We start from the raw sequence: 11,812 nt of genomic DNA on the forward strand, positions 1-11,812 counted from the left end.
TGATGATGTGTCTGCACAATGTCAGGTTGACTTCATCTGCTGCTATGTTTAAATCATCTCAGAGAAAATTTAGTTAAATAACTTTGGAAACGAACAAGTTACGGATAAATGAAAATATCTCATAGAAAATAGGAAAGTTAAAATGACGACGTTCGAAGAATTTGCGGCGCAGTGAATACGTCACTCAGGTTTCGTGACTATTTCGAGATGACATATGTTACGATTTTCAACAAATACACCAAATAGAAGAGTTTAGCAACATATCCTGAACATTTGTTTACTAAAGACATGAACAGAACCAGCGGTCTGCACTACAAAAAGGGAAAATAAGGAAAATACGGATAGGAAGACCGATCTCTGTCGCCTATAAGCAGGTGCACCGAGACCGGAAGTTTGCCGGTAACAAAAATCAATGTATGTCATCCAAACACTCTACAGACATTAACAACCACGTGATTTAAGTTTGTACTTAAGGTATTAGGACCCTAATGGACACTATCAGGAACTAAAGAATTGACATCATAGGTCAGATGTATACCTTAAAGTACACCTGTATGCAAAATTTAAACAAAGTTTACCGTACGTAAATCAAGTTATGGCCACTTTTCTGAACTCAAGCTAGGATGTTATGAGGGCCCTTTTTTAGAAATGAGGAACCTTTAAATAATCTGCAATAACATTCTAATGAAAAATGTTTTCCCATGAATTTTTGGTAAGAAACAAATAGCTAACAATCCACATAAGCAAAATTATGGATTCTACTTAAAATTTATGAAATCTGTATAAAAATGTTACCCTACCCCACCCATTTTTACCCCATGTCTGACCATTTTTCTACTTAGGGAGCCTAATTCAAAAAAATCTTAATATTTACCCAATTGAGTGCCTGTTTTCAAAGTTTCCCTAAATTTTTAAAAAAGTATATTGGTTGATCTTGTAAAATATGAAATACTTTTACCGTCTAGTTTTGATTATATTACACTTTGAAAATATCAGGTACCATATTTATTATTAGATTTAGCATAATTTAGCCAATAAATACCTATATAAATTAAAAATTCAAAATTAAACACTTTTTTCTTTCTATATGTGACATGAGAGATACATAAATAATGTTAAAAGAAAAAAGAAAGAAAAAAAAAGTTGACCCTTCTGGGGATTGAACCCATGGCCCTCATTTTCAATGTAGTTAACAGTAATTCTAGCCTATTCGAATACTCTTCAAAGCGGAGGTAATGCATTAGGGTGCTAATACCTTAAAGCTGCACCATTATTGCGTTAAAAGCCATTGAGAGTATTTGAGAAAGGCGCCTAATGTAGATGAAATGCCGTCCTTGACGTTTGACGTGCGCAGCGATTCAGATAGTTACCACGGTATTTACGGCATATTTGTGTTGTTTGTTGATATTTTTCTATGTAAATTTGTGAAAATGTTTCAATTATATGGGTTTATAACATAATAAAATATCAGATGCGTACCTATTTTACTTAGCTTTTAAACAATCTTGTCACAGAATATTGGGACAACCCACGTATATTTCATTTTTTAAAAAAAAAATGAATATGAAATATAAATATGAAAGTGGGCGGAGTCAAATTTATTTTAAGGGACTTCTTTCGCCATTTTGAAAAATCTGAAAATTCAAATTAATTTTTTGTTGAATTTTGTTTTGAAAACTATCTAGAATGATAGAAAATGGTCTAACTAAGAAAATAAATCCGAACACAAATATCTTAAATTCAGTCATTAACGCTGTACAGACGTTTAAAGAGTTGTTTACGTGACGTCACAATGTAGCGCTAAATATCGCGTGCAAAACAAGACAATAATTATAGTACTGCGGGTTGTAGCGAGCAAGGGGGTTCGTAACCATTTTCTTTGATAGAGAGCGTCTTCTACAGCTACAAAGAACATACATACATAGCTGCCAACATTAACATATGTAAACTTGTAGTCGGAGTCTACCATGTCTCTTTGCAGCGGAAGTAGACGCTCTCTGACCTCGGCGGAGCTTGTATCCTTACATGTTTGCAGTGATGGAAGTTCCATTGCCTTGAGAAACCCTCCTCCACCTACTTTCACTACTCTTCTGTTGTTTGACATTTGAATGCTCCTCATGATAGTGTTCATATACGACCTGAAATACCTCTTCTACCATTATGCTGAATTACTCCGGGTTAAGTCAACAGAAGTAAATATCAATTGTTTCTGTGAGACATGATCAAAAATATATGAAGCTTATTAAATTCATAAAATTGAAAAATTATTGAACTTTTATGTACATTGTATGTTAAAGTTTATTATCACCTATAATAGAATTTGTTGATACAAAATCATAATGTATAATTATTTAGTATATTTGATGTTGTAACAGCTATTAAACCTGTAATTTTTGTTTTTCATCACATTAAAATTATCATCTTTTAATTTTCACACTTTAATCAAGTGTTTGACATGGTTGACAGGTTGAGATTCTAATAGGTGTCAATATAAATAGTTTCTGCTAATTGGAAGAAACTGGCATTTTGAAGGTTTTATTATCTTAATAATAATATTCATTCACACCTTTTTGGAAGTAAATTTGACTTGATATAACCCAAATTTTACCAGAAAATTCGTTCTGAATTCAGAATTTAGAAGTTCCTGAATTCAGAGGTATTTATTATATAGAAAACAGAAGGAGAAATTTCGGGACCCTGAAAAATGTTCGGTTTTCAAAAGTTTCCGAATTTTAGAAGTTCCGGAATTTGGAAGTTACACTGTATATCATACACATGTATATGTTGCTTCCTAAATTATTTGGTAAAACACAATTTATAGCGAACTTGCAACTCGAAGCGGGCCTGAATTTTTATGAATTAATGTGGATACGACCCAGTTCATATTGCTTTATCATTCGTGTCTTTCTTTAAATCAATCAAATACTCGTTTCAGAGTTTACAAATGTTGGATACGACGCAGTTCTGATTGCCAGTCCTGAGTATGACTCATACCATAGACTTCTCTTATATATCAACCTATCACGTACCTGGCAGTGTTATTTTGGCTGTGATATCGACTTGTATTTTAAGCTTGTCTGATTTTTAAAAAAACATGTAAAGCTTATTTAAATTAAATATGAATTCTTGTAAATAACACAGGGATTGAATATTTAAATGAATGCCATAATATAAACATAATTGAATTAATAAAATGAAATACCAAATACATAATATCAACAACAGGAAGAAATTTTATACTTTTGGTTTCTAAAATTATAAAAAAATAGTTTATAAGAATGGACTTCTTGCTTGCGACGTTGACGGAATAGATTGTGAAGATGCGATCGGAGATATCTTTTTTTGTGTACACATATTTTTACACTTGTATACCTAACTTTACGAACGTTTGAATTGTAATACAAACACAAGGCTTTCACTGATTCAGTATTTTGACAAGGTTTTCCACTTGTGTCTGTTTGTCAGCGAAGAATTCGTTCAATTTATATATTTATATAAGTACAACAATCATGTTTTTGTTCTCATTTTCCCAATAAAAAGAAAAAGATGTTCGTATAATGATATTGAATATGGGTGCACCATTTTATATTTATAATAATGAAATTTGAGATATACAAGACATTGTCTCCATTTTTGTTTTTCATTTAAATTTGTATGCACAACACAAACCCAAAATTTCTCAGACATTTTGTCGATCTTATTCCAAAGTGGCAATAAAGGTAACCTATTGTTCAAAACATGAATAATTGAAATGATGTTGTTCAATTATTTCAACACGTATACTAATGGCTTAATTTCCCTTGAAATATACTTCCTAAAATTCATACTCTTAAAATTTGAATATATAGCATATTTTATGGTTAAACGGGTTAATGGGCTTTCAACCAATGATTTCAAATTGTGTCAATGAATGCTTCACAATTGCACCTATGGAATGTATACAGTCCCCCCCCCCCTAAAAAAAAAAAAAAATCAATGAGCATTTTATTTTCATTGGTACTTCAAATATAAATGACAACAACAGAAATGTATCAAATGTATATTCATATATCATATAAACTATATAAACTTGAAAAAGAAATGTTGATAAAGTTCTAAGTGATTTTGCATGAGCATGTGTCTGATGTACAATTGTTTGTTTTCAAGCATTTTTATTATCTGTGATATCATATAGATTGAGTATTTCACACTTACATAAAGCTTATTAGTAGTTTGTTGAAGCGTATAACACTTAGAACTATAAACATCTTTTTTTTCCATAAACTTTTCAATCTTTTACAAAACAATCGACATAATTAATCATGTTGGAGAATACAAATATATAGCTACGTTAAAATAATGAAAACATCTATGCGGTTTAAGAAACTTACAAACATATACTGGGTTAATAATTATTCTCAGACGAAACAAACTTTAAGATAAAGTTTTGTTCTCGCAAGTGTCCTACCGTGTCCTTAGAAATATTCAAATAAAGTTGAAAAAACAACAACGAAAAACAAGAACTTATATTTCACATTATTCATTTCAGCAAATTTTTGTTACAAACATACATTCTTCAAAACGAAACGATATAAAGGTCGTATTTTCCTTCCGCTCCAATTCTATAACTTAACGTTATCCCATTATCCCACTTTACCTTGAACCACATAGATGAATCCGGGCCAATAAGGGTTCCTGGTCCATGTGAGTCCTTTTAAATAAAAAGCTTATATCATTAATCTTGTCTGAAAGTGTAAATACTAAAATAAAGTCATAAAATTATACATTCTTTAGGACATTTCTTACGAATTAATATTGCAACAGTTTATATCCTTTTGTTAAAATTGAATAAGAAAACTAAAACTTATATCAAATAAAGTAACGCAAAGAAGGGTTTCATTGCATGTAGCATAATACTCCACTGAATCTTCCAAAATAAATTATAATTATACTAAAGGTACAGCTATATAATAATTTGGTTCAATCCTCAGATGTTAGTCTTGTTGTATATTTCTTTCACCGCTAAATCTTATATCATGTCGGAAATGTTGTCGTTAGAGGTCTGTAATTACTGGTAAGCTATGCAGAAGGCAGGTTGGTTTGGTAGGATTACAATATTTTTGTGTTGAAACCGACGTAAAACCCACAACCACAGGTAGTAGTATCGGTGTTTGGACACCCAACCCCTATCTGCCCCTGGACCCCTACTACAACCCTGAAAAAAAATATTTTTTTTAATTCATGTCCAACCAATATCAATATTCATTCGATTTTTTTTCTGTTTCACAGTATTTTTTCACTTGTCGCTGCCATTTTGGATTCTGATACATGTACAATAAACGCGATCTGGCTATTCCAATCAGATCGCGTATTTAAACTCGGGTATCAGACTGCAAAATAGCTACGACAATTAAAAAATACCGTGAAACAGAAACAAACCGGAATGATATTGATTTTCGTTGGACTTGAATTATATAAGTTGTGGTATTCTAGCTCTTTTTATTGATGTTAATAAATGATGCAGCGAAATCCCGCCGGAATGCGCCTCAGTCGCCTAAACGACGATTTCCTGTGTTCCACAAAAATGGCAAATGAATATATAGAAGGCTTTTTACCGTTCTATAACTTTAATTTTGATAGTGGATTTTTTATATAGTTTTATCGGTGGTTTAATATTTGGTACCTGATAGTAAGCCGTAGAGTATTGAATTTTTTTGCAGGGTTGTAGTAGGGTCCAGGGGCAGAGGGGTTGGGTGTCCAAACACCGATACTGCCACCTGTGCCAACAACAAAGCAAGCAAATTGTAATTCTCATTTTTCTTATTATATAACATTTTTAAATGGTCAATTTTATTTTAAATACATTGGGGAACGAAATAATGGAAAAGCTTAAGATAAGAACTGCTAAAATACTGTACAAAAATGTCTAAACCTGATCTCCCCATTTCCAATCCTGGCCACGAACGACCCGCGTTTTATTGAAACGAATGTATTGAACCATGTCAGATCCAAAAATAGCGAGAATTCTGTTTCCATTTATTACGGTTGTCTGTATAATAGGGTACGTAGTTTGTAGACTAGAAGGTGTCGTCGAATCTGATACATTATTTATCGTTGCATTTGATTGTAGTGATGTCCTTAATGTTGCAGTGGTTGTGTCTGTACTTAGAACAGATGCTACATGTGTCGTCTCACCTGCAACAAAGTAATATGTCACACATGAATGAAACTCATTATCCTAATGATTAAATGTACTATAAATCTTTCGAAAGTGCACATAAAACGTAAGATACTTAATATGTTTTATTTAAGGTTTTATATAAAGAAGACACAGAGAGACCCTTTTCAACTAACAGAGCCTGAGGACACATTTAAATTCAAAGGTTCAGTTACAATCTCGTTTAGGTGAACACAATTTTCTTAAATTTTTCTCCAGTAATTCATTGCTGATCAATGAAGCATTAAGATAAATTAAACAGCGTGTGCTTTTTTAAATGATGTTGATGACGAGTTTGAGCACGTTCTTGTGATTGGATCATATATCAAAACAAACACGCGTTGATCGTATTCGGATTTTAATAAAGTAGAATAATAATCACAATAACGATTATAATTATTATGGAAATTTGGGATATTTCTAAAAAAAGGAGAAAATTACAGAGAGTAATATTTAAAATTTGTGGTTTTACGGTATCAAATATTTATTATGCCTTTGTTATTAAAGTAATTATGGAACTTTCTTGTGATCATGATTAACCTATTTATTTGTCGCTAGATTATGTAACAACATACGTAGACATAACCTGTATACGTTATAAAATAAATGAAAATGCATGTAGTACTGACCTGAATTATCACTTCCATTGTGTGCGAACTGGCAGTTTTTGTTGCAAAGATCACGCTTGCAGCATGCGTTACAAACATGCTGTTCCGATGTACGAGCGTCAATTTGTTTGCTTTCTGCTCTCCTTCCAATTATACTTGCTCCGGCTGTTCTCGAGCAAATCTTCAAATTATTATAAGCCAATTCAATAAGCTTTGTATTCATTGTCGAAATCATTATCAAAATAAACATCTTTTACAGACAATTTACAAAGGAGCATTTTACTGTTCTCAATTCAATGATTAAAACATAGTGTTTATTAAAATACTGAAATACAACATCGATTTAAACAACAACAACAACGACAACATCTCGCAAAATGTTTGTAGCTTATATAAAAAATGTGAACTATATAAGAAAGAAAAAAATTACATCGCTATGTAATTTTGATTTATAACTGTAATCCGAATTTGATATAACAAATAACACAAAGGTGGCATACTTAAGCATAACGTTTACTAGCAGACTGGAGCGTTTTGTACATAAACAAATAACTTTATAGTGAGCTGTTGTTGGCACTCTTGGGTGTTTTTGGAATTAAATACTAGTTCATCTTTTAACTATTAAAAAAACAACAACAACAAAAAACACAAGTAGTTAAACAAATGAATATTTGTTATTAACATTTATAACACGAACACTAACCAGCTATGAAGATAATTTATGTGATAATTAAGCTTTTAGCAGAAATATCAGAATCGAAAAGCAAAACGTTTAATTTTTAAGAAAAATAAATAAATTAATTGATAAAAAATAACCCTAACTATCATAAACGCAAAGAAGCATCCTGTCAATAACGGGTGCAAACATGTGCACCACACATCTAACATTATTTTGCTATTTTACACGTTTAAAAATTATAAATAAAACGCGATAAGGAAAATTGATAAAAGGCATACCATTATAGAAATCGTATAAGATAAATTTAAACAATAACGTATGAGTACAGACATTTAATGAAATCATTTCTTACATGTGGATTGGCACACTTAGCATTCAGAACTCTATCTCCAAATTCCCTCGTTTCCTGGAACATGCATACCTGTCAAAGGCAATAACATTAACAATATATGCCTATTACAATTCTGCTTTTATTTAAATAAACCACTCACAAGATTTGTTTGAGTTAAAATATGTAGTTCTTTAAACCGAATTGTAAGAGAGAGTTATGGCAATTTATATGTTCTAAGTATTATACATTTTAATATTTTAATACCATTGCCTTCCTCAACGGTCCTCGACAAGCATCGTAATTGTCTACCTTGCAAACAGGACAAAATATTTATCATATTTTATGTCTAATACTAAAGAAATATACCTACTGAATAACAGATAGTTTAACTCTTGCAATCGTCATTGAAGAATGGGTAAAATCCGTTGCCATCAGCAAAGGTAATTAAAAACTTTTTATCCAGTTTTTTTAACCGGTATAAAGACATAACTTATGAAGATGATGTTCCTTGATAAGTGAATGATAACTGAATACTGAATACCACTATCTTAATAATTTATCAAAAAATGGAAAAGGCCGCCGTTGAATAAACTTTAAAAAGGGAATGACGTAAAAACTAATTGTTTTGTAATAAAAGAATACCTCTCCGATTTTGCAGAAGTCAATATCATGGCATGTGGATATATCTCTGTATACTGGACAATTGTAGCATATTGGCCCTCTGGAAACAGGGTAACCTTAAATAAAAGTAAGTGAGTTAAAAACAGATATTTGTGTGTATGATGTTATAATTTTTTAAGGGAATGCTTGGAATAAGATAAACAAGATCGACAAGGAAAGGCGGCGTTCAATGAACGCAACCCCAACACGACCCAGCAACAACAACCAGTGGCAAGGAGACCAGGAGGAACACAAACAAATACAGGACAGGGTAAAAGGCAGACCACGGACAGGCTTATCACTAAAATGATACATAAGTAGAAATAACTGGAAGACCATTAAAATGCCATTTTTAATGAGTTCAATAAGTTGATGTTTGTGTTTTTATGCTGAGATTATATTAGATTTTCTACAAAATCAATTTTGAAGAAACAAAAACAATATGAAATACCTGCTTCTCCACATCCTTCCGAATTGCAAATGTCAGAGCTGCAACATTGTGTGCATGACAAGCTACTATTTGAATTCTTGGCACATTCCTTATCCACAATACACAAAGCATTTAGATTATCAATAAATCGTTATGAAAAACATTTAATTCAATATTTAATGGCTTTAAAATAACAGAACATTTAAAATCTAAGTAAAACATTCCTATGGTTATTTGAAATGGTAAGCGTAATAAAAATCATTATAAGTTGCAGAGTAAGATAATTATCTGATTTTTTTTCCGCTGACTCATGGTTCCCTTAATATCACCACTGATTTTTCCGTCAATACTGGGAATTTCTTAACATCAAATATATTTATCTGACACATGCAAAATGTACAAACTATTTTAACCGACATTCCAACATGCAACATGCTTTTAGTGTTGAAAATTGCATACGGGTTAAGGGGGGGGGGGGGGGGCTGCACTTCCAATAACGTACTTCCCATGAAAATAGTCTGCAACTCTGTCCTATATATTTCACTTTCGCTGCCATGAGATTTCTCTTTTTTTTCAAAAACTTACAAACTTGCGCATTTGTAGATATAAAGATGACTTAATAATGAAATGAAATACTTAAAAAAAACCTATTACTGTGCGCAGTGTAAGCTATACTCTATTCCTTGAGACATAAATAAAGTTTAAACTTACTGCCAAAGACATGCACCCAAGTTTGTAAACATACTCGCCGTAAGCATTTAGCATCTTTTCAACTCCGCATACCTAACATGTTACAAACAATACTTATATCAATTATTTATGGCTATCAGATGTATCAAATGTTGTAAAAAATAATGTTAGTGGGTTTGGAGTATTTTATCCAAAATATAAAATCGTATTTTACAACAAAACAAATCCTTATTTCATAAACATATGTAAGTGTGCATGAAAATGGTAACATTAATTCGTCAAAAGTGTTAATTAAAAACAAAAATAACTTTTGTTGAATATTACGTTGCTCTAACACAGTGATTTGGCGATTTTCTAGCTTTACTAGAGGTATATTATAGCAGATCTTTAATATTTACTTATCACATACTTCACCGTCGAAACAATCTACCACTGACCGGCAGTGTCTAGGCTGAAAAATCCCACTACATTGCAGACACGTTAATGTTTGTCCTGTAAGATATAAACATTGCCAAAATTGTTTAATATGCGTATTTGATAAACGGTATAATTTTCAAATCAGTTGAACCATGAGAGGAATATTTGTTGCATCTCTCTTCTTCCATACCTCAGTTACTCTTATATGTTTTAAGAAAGTAATCTCTGAGTTCGTGAATGCTGTGTCATTATCTTTTTAAAGTTTTGTTTGACACTTTTGAAAAAAATATTATTCATTAAATCTTGCTTTTTAGTCAATGAGGTAATGTTGTGGTTCTCAAAATTAATCCTTTTTTCATTTAAGTTGTATTGTATAAATGAACAATGAATCATCTTCTACAAATAAACAGAATATAAATCTGTATTTACCTGTATGGAAAAAAGACACGAAAATACCAACAATTAGGACGTGTACATCCATTTGAAAGATCCAACTGTTAATAATATAACCAGTTACTACAAAGATAAAGGCTATAAAAGGTGGCTTATAACTTAAGTATAATGTGCAGTAAAACACTGATAAGATTGACAAAATAAGCGAAAACAACAGTTGTTAAGTTCCGCTTAAGACAACACAGTATCATATTAAATAGGCCGACAGGTTAACAATGTGATGCATAATTTTGTAAAAGTCAGACATCAATGTTAAAGTGTAATTTTCAGCATTGATAGATAAATGTTTTACACACACAACTGCATTTAAAAAGAAATATAATATAACGCATAAAACATCGTCAGTATGGCTAAGTTCAATGATAACTTAAACATCCTTATTGGTATCAATGCTAAACATGTTTCTCCTGACTGAACAGTCTTGACATTCAATGCTTGCAGTTTCATAATAAACATGTGTACATCTATGAATACCTTAAAAAACACGATCCCCCTGGAAGCATTTAAATCAGCAAAATAACATGAAATTGAGACTGAACAAGAGTGATAATTAAAAAATGGAACATCCTTTACGCACCCTAGCACCGGCTTAAGCGGTACTTAATTGCTAACACTTACATGTGAGTTAATAATCCCGAAGGACAAGGACAATTTAACAACACAGAAGTGAAGTACGCGGCATCTTTTTGACAGCTGTCACTTTGCACTTGATACTACTATTTTACATTTTGCAGTACCGGGTAAGTGGTGCTGCAAAATTTAAACAAGACTGTAACATTTTCAACTTTTACGTTTTGGGCGTTTTAGGGTCCATGTGTGTGTTTCTTTCAATTTTATACACGTGCAATATTTTGGATCAGAAAGGAACAAACAATTACAAAGTAAACCATAGAACAAACAAACGAAATACGCGACATAACTGTAGATTTTCTGTTTTCCACAAGCCATTATGACACTTGCCAGTTTCATCAATATGTGCTTTTAAAAATATGTATGTTACTTTATGCAGATGATATTGTCTTGTTGGCAAAAGATGAGAAAGATTTGCAATGTTTAATAAATGCACTTAACAACTGCTGTAGTACCAACGATATGTTTATAAATAGTAGTAAAAGTCAAATTATCCATTTTAGACTTTTATCTATATGTAGAACATCGTTCAGTTTTATATGTGGTGTTCACACACTTTTTTTATTAGGTTTTACGTCACATCGACACAGTATAGGTCATATCGCGACGTTCCAGCCTTACTGGTGGAGGAAGACCTCAGGTGCCCTTCCGTGCATTATTTCAGGGACGAACGGGCACCTGAGTAGAACCACCGACGTTCCGTAGTTCACACACTTAA

The 11,812-nt window shown here is 31.9% G+C and overlaps 1 protein-coding gene across 1 annotated transcript; it reads right to left on the reverse strand.

Moving 5' to 3' along the window:
- Nucleotides 1–4,012: 4,012 nt before the first annotated feature.
- Nucleotides 4,013–10,561, reverse strand: LOC132750619 (uncharacterized). The gene is made up of 9 exons (XM_060740628.1): nt 10,441–10,561; nt 10,004–10,086; nt 9,616–9,687; nt 8,926–9,013; nt 8,457–8,551; nt 7,836–7,904; nt 6,826–6,985; nt 5,912–6,174; nt 4,013–4,690 (listed from the first exon to the last, which is right to left on the reverse strand). The coding sequence occupies exons 1-9, from the start codon at nt 10,490–10,492 to the stop codon at nt 4,556–4,558; spliced, it is 1,017 nt and encodes a 338-aa protein (XP_060596611.1). The 5' UTR covers nt 10,493–10,561; the 3' UTR covers nt 4,013–4,555.
- Nucleotides 10,562–11,812: the final 1,251 nt, after the last annotated feature.

Source organism: Ruditapes philippinarum, unplaced genomic scaffold (assembly GCF_026571515.1).
Source record: "Ruditapes philippinarum isolate M1 unplaced genomic scaffold, ASM2657151v2 ctg4992_1_1_1_1, whole genome shotgun sequence".
In the NCBI taxonomy this organism is placed as follows: Eukaryota; Metazoa; Mollusca; class Bivalvia; order Venerida; family Veneridae; genus Ruditapes; species Ruditapes philippinarum.